Source organism: Natrix helvetica (genome assembly GCF_964273705.1).
Source record: "Natrix helvetica genome assembly, chromosome: 14".
Taxonomy (NCBI): domain Eukaryota; kingdom Metazoa; phylum Chordata; class Lepidosauria; order Squamata; family Natricidae; genus Natrix; species Natrix helvetica.
This window is the reverse complement of record NC_138564.1, coordinates 9,581,783-9,598,695: the sequence shown is the minus strand read 5'-3', so window position 1 is coordinate 9,598,695 and position 16,913 is coordinate 9,581,783. Positions and strand designations below refer to the sequence as shown.

Below are 16,913 nucleotides of genomic sequence, written 5' to 3'. Positions count from 1 at the left end.
CGGTCGTTAAACTTGTAAGAATAGAATAGAATAGAAAGACAGCATAGGATAAAATAGAAGGATAGCATAGGATAGGATAGAAGGATAGGACAGAATAGAAGGATAGGATAGAATAGAAGGATAGGATAGAATAGAATAGGATAGAATAGAAGAATAGGATAGGATAGAATAGAAGGATAGGATAGGATAGAATAAGATATGATAAAATAGAAGGATAGGATAGAATAGAAAGATAGGATAGGATAGAATAAGATATGATAAAATAGAAGGATAGGATAGAATAGAAAGATAGGATAGGATAGAATAGAAGGATAGGATAGACTAGGATAGAAGGACAGGATAGAATAGGATAGAAGGATAGAATAGAATAGAATAGAATAGAATAGAAGGATAGGATAGAATAGGATAGGATAGAATAGGATAGGATAGAAGGATAGGATAGAATAGAGCTGGAAGGGACCTTAGAGGTCTTCTAGTCCAGCCCTCTGTCACTGTTTGAACAGTTCTAAGTCAAGGACTAGCTGTGATTGTGTACCTGAAATTCTGTGTATTTCCTTTTTAACACTGTTTTTATAAATTCATTTTTTTAAAGGTTAATTATAATACAATGGATTGAAGCTTAAACCAATATTTCTGGATCCCCCGCCCTTTCCCATTTCACTTAATATAATATTTACAAAAGGGTAGAGTTAGAATGGGAGACAGAAACTGTGTTTTCGGATTTAGAGACAGGTCTAAAAACAGCTACTTTAGTCCAAAGGTCACAAAAGTGAGCCACGTTTATCTGAATTTACGTAGTTGTTTTTTGTTTTTTTAAACTGCCTTGCTGGATACACTGTCCTCTGAAGACGGTTCAAAAGAGTAAAACACACAAAATACTGTTATTGCTCAGCCTCAAATGATAAGTTAAATAAGTTCAGAGCTGATTTTTTTCCCTTTAAATTGTTTTTTCAGCAACATAGATACAATCTGGCAACTGTTAATTTAAAACAAAAATCCTCATCCTGCAAGAAAAATGAAGCTGAGTTATACAGAAAAGGCAACAAGAGATTAAAAAAAATAAGTTACAGAAAAAAACAAAACGGCTAAAATAACAGCAGTAAATCAAAGCAAGCAAACAAACAGCAGCGATACAGAGAATAATATCCAGAAGGTGAAGACGACTCATTCAAAACCTGAATGGGATAAAAAAAGGAAGAAGTCCTTTCGAGCCGCAAAGGACGATGAGAGAGAAAAACAGACATGAGAATTTTATAGAGCAGTGCTTGCCAACAATGGTTTTAAGGTTTGTAGGAGTTTAGCCAATGAAGAGAAGCAAGTACTGGGGATATCAAAATTACAAACTGGTTGAGTTTAACACACTTTCAACTAAGTTGGGAAAGCCGGGAAGCTTTCAGATTTGGGTTAATATCAGAGTTCCAAACAGCATCCAAAGTGAAATCAGAGTCCGAGGCAAAGGATTGCTCAAAGTCCCAATTGATTAAGAGAGCCACGTTGGCGCATCTGGGGAAACCCGAATCTGAAAGCTTCCCGGTTTTCCCCACCCGGTTGAAAGTTCAAGATCTTGCCCCCCACACCCACAAGTCCATCCCATGGTCCAATCTTCCACTGCCACGCTGGCAGTTCCACCCATCCAGTTTCGGTCAGGTGCAGAAGTGCAGAGACAACGGATGACCTTGGCTTTCTGGAAAGAATGTTGTTATGGCTACATCGCATCTAACTCCATACAATCCCATTTTCCCACAATAGAAAAATGCATAGTAGAATAATAGAAAGTGTGGCAGGCCTGAGATCCAAAAGAATAGATGGCTCGCTCCAGACCTGTTCTGCCACTGCCTTCTCTGTTTGGGGGAGGAGAGGGGGGCTCCTCCCTCTATCTTACAGCTCTGGGACTTAAACACCCCTGAGCACACCAATCTCCCACTGCCATGCTGGTAGCTTCCACCCATCCAGGCCATTGCACCACTCTAACATCCATCCATCTCTTTGATCATTTCATGCATCGGATGCCTCCTCTACGTAGCACGAATCCAAAGTACCTTTTCTGGCCAGATTCCCAGGTGAAAATAGAGTCTCGCTTGGAGCATTAGGTGCTGGACGTTGTCTGGATACATGGCCAAATACAAGTCCAAAGAGTCTCTCAGGAGCTGGTATGACTGGTCAGTGCTTTCCCTAGCAAACAGACAGCAACACGTTCAAATAAAACCATGTTTTCGCAGATACATTTACCATCGCGTAGCTGTGATGTCCCACTGTCAATTAACTACGCTGTTAGCTGACCAGTCACTAACCCAGACCTTGCATCAAATGCGACGTTAATATTGTTGCTTATACAATGCCGCTGGTCAAGAGCGATATATAACTAGTCCTTTCTTCTTTCACTGTCAAACGAAACCTCTCTTGTTTTGAAGTTTCTTTCGATGGTTAGATCAAAGGGGAGCACCACAACTTCTCCATGGTCATGTGGGGAGTTGGACCTTGGTTAATGAGGACTTGGACCTCCATGATCAATGGGAATCTAATCCTCCATGGTCATTGAGAACTTGGAACCCCTTGGCAATGAGGACTTTGCCCTCCATAGTCAATGAGGACTTGGACCTCCGTGGTCAATGAGGACTTGGACCTCCGTGGTCAATGAAAATCTAGTCCTCCAAGGTCAATGAGAGCTTGGACCTCCATGGTCAATGAGGACTTGGACCTCCATGGTCAATGAGGACTTGGACCTCCATGGTCAATGGGGACCTTGACCTCCATGGTTATGTGGGGAGTTGGACTTCTGTAATTAATGAGGATCTGGACCTCCATAGTTAATGAGGACTTGGACCTCCATGGTCAATGAGAATCTAGTCCTCCAAGGTCAATGAGAGCTTGGACCTCAATGGGCAATGAGGACTTGGACACCCATGGTCAATGAGGACTTGGACCTCCATGGTCAATGAGGACTTGGACCTCCATGGTCAATGGGGACCTTGACCTTCATGGTTATGTGGGGAGTTGGACCTCCATAATTAATGAGGATCTGGACCTCCATGGTTAATGAGGACTTGGACCTCCACGGTCAATGAGAATCTAGTCCTCCACGGTCAAGCGGGGACTTGGGCCTCCTCTAACACAACAGAACTGCTAAGGCTAATGCAATCTTTCCTAGATTCTTACCGCTTTCCAATATTTAGCAAGTTGCCCACCATCCGCTGCAGAACCTCTTTGGCTGTTGCCACGCCGTAAAACTCCTCCGTCACGTGGTGCCCAATCAAGTATTCACATTCTTTGACCGTCAGCTGCCGCCCCTTCCCAAAAGCATCGATGTATGTGTAGTCAAATATATTTGTGCTCCTGGCAAAAGAAAAACGAAACCAAAGGGGAATTCCTTTCTGATCATGCTGTGAAAAAACGTGTTTTTTAAAAAATGTACCTCTTCAAAATCATGGTGCATCTTATACTCTGGTGCGTCTTATAGTCCGAAAAATACGGTAAATCTTCCCTCTCGCTCACTGGGGAAGAATTGCACAGAAGTGGAACGGATGGAGGGCCGGGGGGGGGGGGGGAGAAATAAAGCTTACCCTTGTTTTCCCTGGCACCATCTGAGCAGAAAGTGACTGGGGAAATTGACCGCCTCGAGCTGGACACCCAACTGCTTGGCAATCGTCCAATACAACACCGACAAGCTGATTGGGATTCCGGTCCTGCGACTCAAAACCTGAAGGAAAGAGAGAAAAATGAGAAATGTGGAGATTCTCAACCATCCAGGGCATGATTGTCCCAAAGGTGCTTTTTTCAAGAGGCAACTGGAGTTTCTGGTTTTTTCTTTGAAGACATTTAGCTTCTCATCCAAGAAGCTTCTTCAGCTCGTGAAGCGAAATGGCTGGTGACTTTGGGCCAATCATCAGGAGATGGGGAGTTGTAGTCTTGCCTTAAGCATGAAAACCGGCTGGGTGACTTTGGGTCAATTACCAGGAGAAGGGGAGTTCAAGTCCTGCCTTAAGCATGAAAACCGGCTGGGTGTCTTTGGGCCAATCACCAGGAGATGGGGAGTTCTAGTCCTGCCTTAAGCATGAAAACTGTCTGGGTGACTTTGGGCCAATCACAAGGAGATGGGGAGTTCTAGTCTTGCCTTAAGCATGAAAACCGGCTGGGTGACTTTGGGCCAATCACAAGGAGATGGGGAGTTCTAGTCTTGCCTTAAGCATGAAAACTGGCTGGGTGACTTTGGGCCAATCACAAGGAGATGGGGAGTTCTAGTCCTGCCTTAAGCATGAAAACCGGCTGGGTGACTTTGGGCCAATCACAAGGAGATGGGGAGTTCTAGTCTTGCCTTAAGCATGAAAACCGGCTGGGTGACTTTGGGCCAATCACCAGGAGATGGGGAGTTGTAGTCTTGCCTGAAGCATGAAAACCGGCTGGGTGACTTTGGGCCAATCACAAGGAGATGGGGAGTTCTAGTCCTGCCTTAAGCATGAAAACCGGCTGGGTGACTTTGGGCCAATCACAAGGAGATGGGGAGTTCTAGTCTTGCCTTAAGCATGAAAACCGGCTGGGTGACTTTGGGCCAATCACCAGGAGATGGGGAGTTGTAGTCTTGCCTGAAGCATGAAAACCGGCTGGGTGACTTTGGGCCAATCACCAGGAGATGGGGAGTTGTAGTCTTGCCTGAAGCATGAAAACCGGCTGGGTGACTTTGGGCCAATCACAAGGAGATGGGGAGTTCTAGTCCTGCCTTAAGCATGAAAACCGGCTGGGTGACTTTGGGCCAATCACAAGGAGATGGGGAGTTCTAGTCTTGCCTTAAGCATGAAAACCGGCTGGGTGACTTTGGGCCAATCACCAGGAGATGGGGAGTTGTAGTCTTGCCTGAAGCATGAAAACCGGCTGGGTGACTTTGGGCCAATCACAAGGAGATGGGGAGTTCTAGTCCTGCCTTAAGCATGAAAACCGGCTGGGTGACTTTGGGCCAATCACCAGGAGACGGTGAGTTCTAGTCTTGCCATTGACCAGGAGGCTGGGAGTTCTAGTCCTGCCTTAGCCATGAAAGGTAGCTTCTAATTCTAATACTAGAATTTTTAATTGTATATTTCCGGAGTGTTTTTATTTATTCTGGTCTCTGGCCTGGGTCTGCAATACACTGAATTGAATTGAAAACCAGAATATGGGCTGGAAACACATCCTTGCCTGGTCAAAGGGAACACCTTACCTGATGGATGTACGAATTCTGACAATTGTAATAATCCACCTCGTTCCCTCGGTACTTCAACTGCTCGTAGAGGACGCAGTTCATGGCATCCAGAACTTGCCTCTGAAGCTCCACCTGAGAGACGATCAAGGACTCTCCTTAAAAAGAAAAAAGAAGCCAGGCAACAAAAATAAGAGAAAGGAAATGTTCTTATTCATCTTTCTTCCATTAGCGTTGTCACCCCCTCTACCCAGTTTTCTCAGCAAGGCCAGACGGGCTGGTAAGTGGAGGACGAGTCCCCAAAGGGACTTTGTAAGCGAAATAGGGCAGCATAAAAATTTAATAAAGAAATAAAATAAAGGTACGAGAGTTTCCACCACATCGTCTCGTTTGGTTTATTTATTTAAACTAGCAAAGGAAATCGCTAGTTTGATAGTTTACTTCTCTCTTTGGAGTAAGTAACCTTTCCTATTTTTCCACAAAGCTACGCAGAAAAAGCTGAGGCAAGAGAACTGTGCTTAATGCAAATACCTGCTTTTCGGTCCAGAGTGGGATGCCGGGGTTTTTTGGATTTGAGAAATTTACACACTTTAGCGGCAATGTCATCGATCTGAACTTGGATACACTTCAGGGAGATGTCTGATAAAGGGTTACAGTATTGGTCAACCAGCACGGCCCCTAGGAAAAGACCAGAGAGATCCAGGACATGGGTTTGGGAGGGTAGATAGCAACAGCACTTAGCAATAGCGCTTAAGACTTATATACCGCTTCACAGTTTTATCACCGTCTCTAAGCGGTTTACAGAGTCAGCCTATTGTCCCCAACATTTCTCAGTGAAGGATTTGTCCTTTTCACTGCTCTTCTTTGGGATTTCTTTCCTCTTCAGTTTCAGAGTCACTCTATACTAATCTCCCATTCCTTTAAACAACCCTCCTGTCTTATTTTGTTACAATTCTTCAAATTTTACCTTGCTTCCTAAAAATGTGTCTTACAGCCTTACAAATGTTACACTGTGTCCCCGGCAAGCTTTCTGGGACATTAAAGGAGAAGGTAAAGGTTCCCCTCGCACACATGTGCTAGTCGTTCCCGACTCTAGAGGGCAATGCTCATCTCCGTTTCAAAGCCAAACAGCCAGCGCTGTCCGAAGACGTCTCCGTGGTCATGTGGCCGGGATGACTAAACGCCAAAGGCGCACGGAACGCTGTTATCTTCCCACCAAAGGTGGTCCCTATTTTTCTACTTGCATTTTTTACGTGCTTTCGAACTGCTAGGTTTGCAGAAGCTAAGATAAGTAACGGGAGCTCACCCCATACATGGCGCTAGGGATTCGAACCGCCAAACTGCTGACCTTTCTGATTGACAAGCTCAGCGTCTTAGCCACTGAGCCGCATCCCACTCTCCGGGACATTACCAACCTTCTAAAAAGGATTGCTCATCGGCTGAGTACTCAAGATAAGTCTTCAGTTTCTTTAAAATGTTCTGTTGCCGCAGGAAGTAAAGGATTTTCTTTGCATAGTACTTCCAGGTCAGCCCTTTCCTGCAGAGTGAAGGAAATCACCGTGGTGAACAAGATGGGAAGCATAGAGGTTTGATAATTATATCTATCTATCTATCATCTATCTATCTATCTATCTATCTATCTATCATCTATCTATCTATCTATCTATCTATCTATCTATCATCTATCTATCATCTATCTATCTTCTTTCCTTCTATCTATCTGTCTGTCTGTCTGTCTGTCTGTCTATCATCTATCTATCTATCTATCTATCTATCTATCTATCTATCTATCTATCTATCATCTATCATCTATCTATCTATCACACCCGGAAGAGTGGAAAACAAGCTACGATTGTAAAGAGGAATTGTGGACAAATGTTTAAAAGTGATTTTAGACATAAAACAGGAAAGATAGTCAGGAGCCCAGAGAGAAAAGCAGGTTTTTAAAATTAAAATATTAGCATTATTTTTTGTTTGTTTGTTTATAAAGGGAATTTCATCCTTGGATCATGATATCAACTTACGTCAGGAAACTTACAGAAAGTAGCAATAGCAATAAGACTTTTATACCATTTCACGGTGCTTTACAGCTCTCTCTATGTGGTTTACAGAGGACCCAGGTTGTTGCCCTCAACAACCTGGGTCCTTGTTTTATCAACCTCGGAAAGATGGACGGCTGAGTCAACCTTAAGCAGGTCATGATCAAACTGCTGGCAGTGGGCAGAGTTAGCCTGCAGTGCTGCATTCTAACCATTGCTCCACCACGTAATTATAGTTGTTTAAAAACAATCCCACCCTGCAGACCTGGGAGCTATATATCAGAAATATTTTCACAAATATATATGAAAAGTTTCTGCATAGATATATAACTTGAAAGTGGTTAGATCCCATCCAGTTTGTGGCCCCTTGGGTTATCCTTTCAGATTCCTCAATGCCTTCAACCATGGCAGAGCTTCTAACATACTGGGACAATTCTTAAAAATTCAAGGAGATATTCAGATATTCCTGTATCTGCCTCCTAGGTAGCTCTTATTAAACTGGTTAAGCCCAATCAAACATCAGCATGGGAATTCTTTTATGACATTTTATATGATGCCATAAACTGCTTTGTGACCGCTTGTGTGTCATAAAATGTTTTATAAAATTTGCCAAACGAGAGTCCAGCATTTTGGACGTGAACCTCAGTTCAAAATTGGTTGCCCTGTGATGCATCGTTTCACGCAGTTAAAGGTTACGAGAACGAGAGCTTTCAGTGGTATACAGAGGAATCCTTAATTCTTGTAAGGTGTCTCATGCTTTTTCAGCGGAATCTACCTCAAAGGTTTGTTAGCAAGATGGGATTTGAGCTCCTTGGGGAACAGGTAGAGCACAAGTGTAATTTAAAAATAAAACGTAAAGTCGATGTGTATGCTACGCACCCTGAAGAAACCGCCAAATATTCTTTCCTAGCGCTTTAGACTCAGCCTCACCTGCCTCCTGTATTAAGAATGGACATCAGCTCATCTTCAAAGAAATGGCTGGGGCAATCAAGAGTCTCAATATCAGTGAAGCCATCACAGGGCACCTAAATAGGAAAAACAGGGCCATTAGTCACTGCTAAAGAAGCTTTCTATAACAACCTCAAGAAGAATCAGACACAATTTCATCCGTCGCCGTTTGATTGGTTCGTTGTTATTAAAAGAAAAAGGACCACCTGTTGAACAAGATGTCCTCATAAGCTGCCTTGAGTTGCCATGTGCTAGTGGACAGCAATATAAAATGTCTAGATAAAGAAATGAAACCACTTTAGCAAATTTGACTTCTCCAAGCCGCAACGAAACCTTTTGAGAATTTGAAGCAAAGCTGCTTAAATTATTAGGGGTAGGTGGGCAGAGTTTCCATGTTTGGGGGCTCCAAACCGAGAATGAAAACACCTTTTCTTTGATTCATGAGGCATATGTCTATTTAAAAATAAATTACAGGTAGTCCTCAACTTACAAACACAATTGAACCCAGAGTTATGATTGTAAGTTGTTGTGGTCATTGAGCAAGGTGTCCACACAATTCTGGCTCTCCCCGTTTTGGTCATTATGTGGAGCATGGGGTTCCTCGGGGGATGGTGGAGGCCCTTGGCTGCTGAACAAATGGCCATAAGTTGAGGACTACTTGCATTCTCAACATTATTCTCAGATTTGATATCCAGAAGCTCCAGTAACAATCTCCATTTTATCCCCAGGTGTAAGATCTGTGGGAACGACCTTCGAAAGATGAAGAGGGAGAGTGCCACTGCTTAGACTAGTTTTTCAATCTTGCAACTTTAAGATATTCATGAACCGGCAGAGACATGGTAACAGGTCAGCCAATGGGGATTCTTTGGAAAACAGAAACTTAAGCAAAAGATCTGGGCGTGGCTTAGCTCTGTGCTCAGCTCTGAAACGAAACTAATCTAGTAGTCTGCTCTGAACTGAAACAACCTCTCCTATTTAGCACGTTGGACGAATCTGCTGTTGGTATTGTACATTTATTCATGTGCTATTATGTATATGAAGAAGTTAAGGAATCCTGCTGAATCAGTCATCTGTGTGTGCTTTCGGGATGTGATTTCTACTGCAAACTCTGACAGACTCGCAGAATTCCTCAGCCAGGTGGCTGTACGAACAGATAACGACAGTACATTTGGTTTCATTGGCAAGATCCAACCAGAAAAATCTTACGTGCTCTGAAAAGAACCTTTTGGAAAAGGAGGCGACGACCGTTTGGGCTTTCAATCCTGCTTTATGCCGTTCTTTGTACTGCTCCAGCCAATTCACAGAGTCTGCCTGGTTGTAGTATTTCATTAGAGAAGGCCACCTGCGTCAGAGGAAGACAAACGGTACAAAAATTCATCTCCACACGGTAGTTAAACATCTAAACAAAATGATAACCTTTTGGGCAGACAGAAGCAAAGTTGTCCTTTGTTAGCAGATTACAGGAGGAGTTTACCCATTTATTTTAGATTTGCTGTGGAGACTTTTTTTTTTTAAAAAAAACAAGTTTAAGTAGTTACCCATCTACCCAAAGTAATGGTAGAGCAGTGTTTCTTAACCATAGGAGCTTTAGGTAGTGGCCCGCCAGCAGAGCTGGCAGCAGATTCGGACAGTGAGGAGGTTGGGGAGGAACATGGGCCAGTCCTGGAGTCTGGGGAGGGCTCTGAGGAGGGCTCTGTGTCAGAGGCAGAGACAAGGCGGAGGTAGGCTGGCAGTGAACAAGTGCCTACAGCAGTGAGGCAGAGGAACAGCTGGAGCCTGTTCCCAGTGTGCGCATGCGCAGAGCTGCCAGAAGAAAAGAACAACTCGGAAATCAGGGTAGCTTTGGGAGTAAAGTCACAGGTGGAAGGTGATTGGCCCCTCCTATAGGAAATAAAAGAGGAGCGAAAGGGGAGGGGGCTTTTGCAGGAAACAATTTGTTCGCTCATTCGTTTCAGGAGTGTGAAGATCTGTCCGTGAACCTCAGAGACCCTGTGCCCAGCCTTTCCTTGCACAGCACCTCATTTGGGAAATATTTACATGGCAGCTTTCCAAGATAGATAAGGTCAGTAGTCATAATTACCTTTGAAAGACAGTTTGCTGGGCCTTGGCTGAATGTGAATGAGAGGAATTCATATTCATTTAATAAAAGGGTTTTGGTCGGGACCAGGAATCTGCTTTGTGCTTTTTGGGGAAGCCTAGCTCAGAAAACTTTAAGATGCATGGACTTCAATTCCTAGAATTCTGGGGGTTGAAGTCCACCCATCTTAAAGTTGCCAAGATTGAGAAACACTGCAGTAGAGGGTCCATTGACTTTGGGTGAGCAGGAAGGGGGGGGGGGGGGGAGGAAAGATGGGAAAACTGTTCAGTTGGCTGCTGAGCCTGAACAAATGGCTTAGTATGGAAACAATCGTCTTCCACTCAGCTCCGCAGAGCTGTTATTTTGGGAATCCCAATCCAGTAACAGCCTCGCCATGTCCTCCTCAATGACAGAACCTTCTAATTACGTAAAATAAACAGCTTAATGATATTATTCGAGTGCAGCCACTGATACCTTCTTCCTTTCCCCTCAACTAGGGAAGCTGTTCATTCAAAAGTGCCCTGGTGCCTGAAAACCGCTGCAATGGCTAAGTCAAAGGGGGGAAAAGGGCCATATCCGTGTGTGACTGAACGAGTATCAAATTTATTTGCCATACTCTGTGAATGTTCTTAAAAGAGGTCCTTGGATTAAGATCATCCAGTGCACCAAATTCTGCTTATTTTATTTATGACTGAGGTCCATGGGTTGAAGAGCCATGATTCCATCTGGATGGCCATCCAAATATTTTTAATAAATAAAAGGATGCACCCCAAATAAACCCAGTCAGAGCTGAGGAAGCTTCTTGGATGAGAAGCGAAACGTCTTCTAGGGAAAACAACAACACAAAGGAAACCCAGTTGCCTCTTGGAAAAAACAAACAAACACTTTTGGGACAACCATGGCATGGATGGGCGAGAACCTCCACAGACCACACAAATAAAACACATCACACCATCTCTACCGAAGCTTGCAATGATGTCCTCGCGTCTTGCTTTTTTAGTTCAGGATTTTTGCGGATCTCTCTCTTTCCTTTCACTGCTGGAGAGCGAAGGACAACTCGCAAGCATTTGCATGAACACTTGCAGAGTCAATAATGACAAGGGTGTTGGAAAGGGATATATGTAAATTTTTTCTCTTCCAGGGAAGTTTGCCGGCTGCCTGGCTTTGTTCATGTCTTGGCAAGGGAAGACCAGTTTTTTTTTTAAAAAAACAAACCAATCTTTTCCTTTTTCCAACTGCCAGTTGGCGTGTAAAACTCCGAATGAACAGCTCAAAGGAAGCAGATATCCCGTCTGCACCTGCAAATCAGGCGAGTTCAGCAAGCTAAAACTCTGAGTTTGCTTCCAAGCAGCGTCCGCGATTCAGAGACCGGCTTTTAGCCTGCCAGCAGCCAAATTGGACGATCCAAAGATTCAGATCCAACCGTGTGGGCCTGGCGAGAAGAGGGGCCTGCCGTCCAAAAGCAGTCGTTTCTTTGAACGCGAGACTTCCTGGCAGACGGAAGAGTTATTGACCTGTTCCTTTGGGCCAGGCTCCATTTGAAGTAATTACATCGGAGGGCTTTAAGCATCCTTCTCCCTTGCAAATTCGGTTGGAGGAATTATTCTCTACCCCTGCTGCCTTAAAATAAACAGTTGCAGTAATAATGCAGCCGTTGAGCTGTGCCACCGTATTCCAGGCAGAGTGTCATTTGGCACTCCCTGGCCTTCAGGCCACTGAATTCATCTATCACTGAAAAGGAACTGCATAAGGCAGAGATGAAAGCAAGCAGATACAGGGGAGAGGAAAAAAAAACACACACATAGACACACAATAGAAGCTTTGGGAATGGCAAAGTCAGTTATTGGAAGCATTCCTCACAAACGCCGCCTTTTGTCAACTCCAGATAGTAAAATATTTTTTTTAAAAAAAGTTTATAAACAAGGACAACCAGATGCCTATTAAAGGGGATGGATAAAAGCATTCTAACTGTGAATTTTTAACTAGGATACGTGTCACTGGCAACTGGGCAGAAAGAGCTTCTGAAGTCACAGAGAATAGCTAGGTAAATGATAATCTAGCATGTATGTATGTATATATGTAGGGACATGGTGGCTCAGTGGCTAAGACACTGAGCTTGTCTATCAGAAAGGTCAGCAGTTTGGCAGTTCGAATCCCTAGTGCCGCTTAACAGAGTGAGCTCCCATTCCTTGTCCCAGCTTCTGCAATCTAGCGGTTCGAAAGCATGTGAAAAATGCAAGTAGAAAAATAGGGACCACCTTTGGTGGGAAGGTAACAGCGTTCCGTGCGCCTTCGACGTTGAATCATGCCGGCCACATGATCACAGAAATGTCTTTGGACAACGCTGGCGGCTCTTCGGCTTTGAAACAGAGATGAGCACCGCCCCCTAGAGTCGGGAACAACTAGCATGCATGTGAGAGGGGAACTTTTACCTCTATGTATGTATGTTTGTTTGTTTCATAAGAAGCAAAGGGTGGAAACTAACCAAGAAGAGAAGCAACCTAGAGCGAAGGAGAAATTTCCTGACAGTGAGAACATCTTGCCTCCGGAAGTTATGGAGTTATATGAAGTTATACTGGAGGTTTTCAAGAGACTGGACAGCTATTTGTCTGAAATGGTATAGGGTTTCCTGCCTGGACTAGAAGACCTCCAAGGTCCCTTCCAACTCCATCATTCTGTTTTCTGTTATTCATTCATTCCATTTCTATAGCCGCCCAACTCAACAAGTGACTCTGGGCAGTTTACACTTCTAAAATTATAAAACAATCAAAAAGAGACATTAAAACAGTAAAAACATCCACAAACAGCAGCCGCGATGACTAATCAATTAGGTGCAGCCAAATCACACCATCTGAGCTCCAGGCCGGAGTAACTAGCCAAGTTTTTAAAGCCTCGAAAAAGGCCAATAGAACGGAGTCATTCTAATCTCCGAAGAACTCAAAAAAATGAAGCATGCAAAAGATATTTTAAAAGTGGCTTGGAGCAGGTGAGTGGCATCTACGGGCGGTCCTCGACGTACGACCACAATGGAGCTCACAATTTCTGTGGTTAAGTGAGAGGTTTGTGGAGTCTTGCCCCATTTAATGATCTTCCTGGCCACCGTTTTAAAGTGAATCACTGCGGTAAGCAAGTTGAATCCGGCTTCCTCACTGACTTCGCTTGTCAGAAGGTCACAAATGGGGATCACACAATCCCCGGGGCGCTACAACTGTCCTAAGTACACGCCAGTTGCCAAGCGTCTGAATTGGGATCACATGACCCTGGGGGTGCTGCGAAGGTTGTAAGTGTGAAAAAATGGTCGTAAGTCACTTTTTAGAATAGAGTACAACAGAATTCGTTCTTGGCCAAGTGTGATTGGACGCACAAGGAATTTGTCTTTGGTGCAGATGCTCTCAGTGTACATAAAGCTCCTCCTGGTTGGGAGTACCTTGTCCTCTGTACCCGCACTCTGCACACGCCCAGGCACCCTGGGTAAAAAAAAAAAACCTGGACGCTCCACCTGTATCCCTGCACTCTGCACATGCCCAGACACTCTAGTGCAACCCTTGGAAGCTCCTCCTGGTTGGGGGTACCCTGTCCTCTGTACCCCTGCACTCTGCACATGCCCAGACACCCTGATGCACCTGTTGTGAAAAAACCTGGACACTCCTCCTGTATCCCTGCACTCTGCACATGCTCAGATACTCTATTGCAAAACCTGGAAGCTCCTCCTGGTTGGGAGTACCCTGTCCTCTGTACCCCTGCACTCTGCACATGCCCAGACACCCTGGGTAAAACAACAACAACACCTGGAAGCTCCTCCTGCACCCCTGCACTCTGCACATGCCCAGGCACCTTGCCACACCCGTGAAGCAAACCCCGGACAGTCTTCCCGCCCTGCCTTCTCTCCCCGGGAAGGTCTGGCCCTCGCCCAGCCCGCCACCCACCTGCGCCTCAGCTGCTCCCGCCAGACCTTCCCGCGGGGCTGGCAGGCGTCCCTCAGGTGGCGGCAGGCGCACGACAGGCGGCCCAGGTCGGCGGCGCCCAGCGAGCCGCAGCACAGGATGAGCTCCAGCAGCTCGCCCGGCAGCTCCGTCAGGCCGAGCGGGGCCGATCCGGGGCCCGCCCGCTGCTCCTCGGCCTCTTTGGCCGCCGCCGCCGCCGCCGCCTCCTCCTCCTCCTCACAGGCCTCCCGCTCGGCCGCCGCCATCTTGCGCGCCGCTGCCCGCCGGCGTCCTTGAAGAGGCCGAGGAGAGGCCTGCGCATGCGCGGCGGGAGGGTTTCTCTCCCCCCTCCCTCCTCCTCGGGGGACGTCTTGAAAGAGGCAGGGAGGTTTTCCTATGGATTTCACAGTAGAGTTGGAAGGGGCCTTGGAGGTCATCTAGTCCAACCCCCCCCCCCCGCCCAAGCAGGAGACCCTACACCATTTCAGGCACATGGCAGTCCAGTCTTTCCTTGAAAGCCTCCAGGGATGAAGCTCCCACAACTTCTGAAAGCAACTTCTGTTCCATGGGTTGATTGCTCTTGCTTTTCAGGAAATTCCTCCTTGTTTCTAGGTTGAATCTCTCCTGGGTCAGTTTCCATCCATTCTTCCTTGTCTGGCCTTCGGGTGCCTTGGAAAACAGCTTGCCCCCCTCCTCTCTGTGGCAGCCCCTCAAATATTGGAAGACTGCTATCCTGTCTCCCCTGGTCCTTCTCTTCCCTAGACTAGCCATGCCCAGTTCCTACAACCATTCATCATAGGTTTTAGCCTCCAGATCTTTGATCTTCTTAGATTCAGAATAACAGAGTTGGAAGGGACCTTGGAGGTCATCTAGTCCAACCCCACCGCCCAAGCAGGAAACCCTACACCATTTCTGACAGATGGTAGTCTCTTCTTGAAAGCCTCCAGTGATGAAGCTCCCACAACCTCCGAAGGCAACTTCTGTTCCATGGGTTGATTGTTCTCAGTCAGAAAGTTCCTCCTTATTTCTAGGTTGAATCTCTCCTTGTTCACTTTCCATCCATTCTTCCTTCTCTGGCCTTCAGATGCTTTGGAAAATAACTTGACCCCCTCCTCTCTGTGGCAGCCCCTCAATTATTGGAAGACTTCTCTCATGTCTCCCCTGATCCTCCTCTTCCCTAGACCAGACATGCCCAGTTCCTACAACCGTTCATCATAGGTTTTAGTCTCCAAACCTTTGATCTTCTTAGATAGATTCAGAATAACAGAGTTGGAAGGGACCTTGGAGGTCATATAGTCCAACCCCCAGCCAAGCAGGAGACCCTACGCCATTTCTGACAGAGGGCATCCCAGTCTCTTCTTGAAAGCTTCCAGTGATGAAGCTCCCACGACTTCTGAAGGCAACTTCTGTTCCATGGGTTGATGGTTCTCACTGGCAGGACATTTCTTCTTAATTTCTGTCCTTCATTAGTTTCCCTTCCATTGCTGCTTCTCCTGCCTTCAGGTGATTTGGAAAATAGCTTGACCCCCTCCTTTCTGTGGCAGCCCCTCAAATATTGGAATGGTGTAGGGTTTCCTGCTTTTGCAGGGGGGTGGACTAGAAGATCTCCAAGGTCCCTTCCAACTATTCTGATGATGCATTTGACCCCACCCTCAGGTTCAGTCCAGTCATCTCCTACACTGACATTGAGAACCATTGATTTATACTGATAACTACCTGATAACTCTGGACGGAATATAATTTCTAACGTTGGATTTTCCCCCTTACCTTTTGTGGAGTATTGTGAGGGTGGTACCATGCCAACCCCACTACGCTGTACAGTAGAAGCTATTTTATGGCAGTACAGTCGAAGCCATTTTAAGGCACAACAGGCTGTATCTTAACAGAACACACATCCCGAAGGGTGTTAGGGGTGTCTTACCCTCCACAGTATTTGTTTCCAGAGAGTAAGCCATCTGTGTACCAAGTTTGGTTGAAACTGCTCCAGGCATTCCAGAGTTATGTTGGAACATAAACACACACACATGTATGTATGTATGTATGTATGTATGTATGTATGTATGTATATTTAGATAGATAGATAGACGATAGATAGATAGATAGATAGATAGATAGATAGACAATAGATAGATAGATAGATAGATAGATAGATAGATAGATAGATAGATGATAGATAGATAGACAATAGATAGACAGATAGATAGATAGATAGATAGATAGACGATAGATAGACAGACAATAGATAGATAGATAGACAGACAATAGATAGATAGATGATAGATAGATGATAGATAGATAGATAGACGATAGATAGACAGACAATAGATAGATAGATAGATGATAGATAGATAGATAGATAGATAGATGATAGATGATAGATAGATAGATGATAGATAGATAGATAGATAGATAGATAGATAGATAGACGATAGATAGACAGACAATAGATAGACAGCAAGCCCTGGTTTGTCGGCGTGGACCTAAGCCCTAAGATGAGGTGGGGAATCCTGGGAGTTGAAGTCTAGCCCTCATGAAATGACCACGATTGAGAAGTGTCAGCTTAGAACGTGAATTGTGAAGTAGGGCTTTTCAATGGCCCTGCAATACATCGCGGGAAAAGATTTATTCACATTTATAGGTATGTTTCTTGACCCGCTGGCTTTGTGGCCAAAATCATTTGAATCACCAAAGATTTCCTTGTTGATGTGCAATCCCCCTGATCCCTTCAGCATCTCGACTTCTTCTTTTTTTTGGATCCA

The 16,913-nt window shown here is 45.1% G+C and overlaps 2 protein-coding genes across 3 annotated transcripts in view; one reads left to right on the top strand and one right to left on the bottom strand.

Moving 5' to 3' along the window:
• Positions 1-16,913, bottom strand: part of NOS1 (nitric oxide synthase 1) — a gene marked incomplete at its 3' end in the record, with an annotated part of 180,174 nt that overhangs the window by 8,386 nt on the left and 154,875 nt on the right. Inside the window, exons 1-9 of one of the 2 annotated variants that reach the window (XM_081966842.1) lie at positions 14,158-14,448; positions 9,361-9,496; positions 8,137-8,231; positions 6,583-6,704; positions 5,699-5,845; positions 5,189-5,325; positions 3,561-3,697; positions 3,157-3,333; positions 2,040-2,172 (exon numbers count right to left, since the gene is read on the bottom strand). In XM_081966842.1, coding sequence (XP_081822968.1) covers positions 2,040-2,172; positions 3,157-3,333; positions 3,561-3,697; positions 5,189-5,325; positions 5,699-5,845; positions 6,583-6,704; positions 8,137-8,231; positions 9,361-9,496; positions 14,158-14,420 — 1,347 coding nt within the window. In that variant the 5' untranslated portion in view covers positions 14,421-14,448. Of the gene's footprint in view, positions 1-2,039; positions 2,173-3,156; positions 3,334-3,560; positions 3,698-5,188; positions 5,326-5,698; positions 5,846-6,582; positions 6,705-8,136; positions 8,232-9,360; positions 9,497-14,157; positions 14,449-16,913 lie in introns of those variants that run through there. The other variant, XM_081966843.1, reaches the window with a different exon arrangement.
• Positions 1-16,913, top strand: part of RNFT2 (ring finger protein, transmembrane 2) — a 241,700-nt gene that overhangs the window by 150,148 nt on the left and 74,639 nt on the right.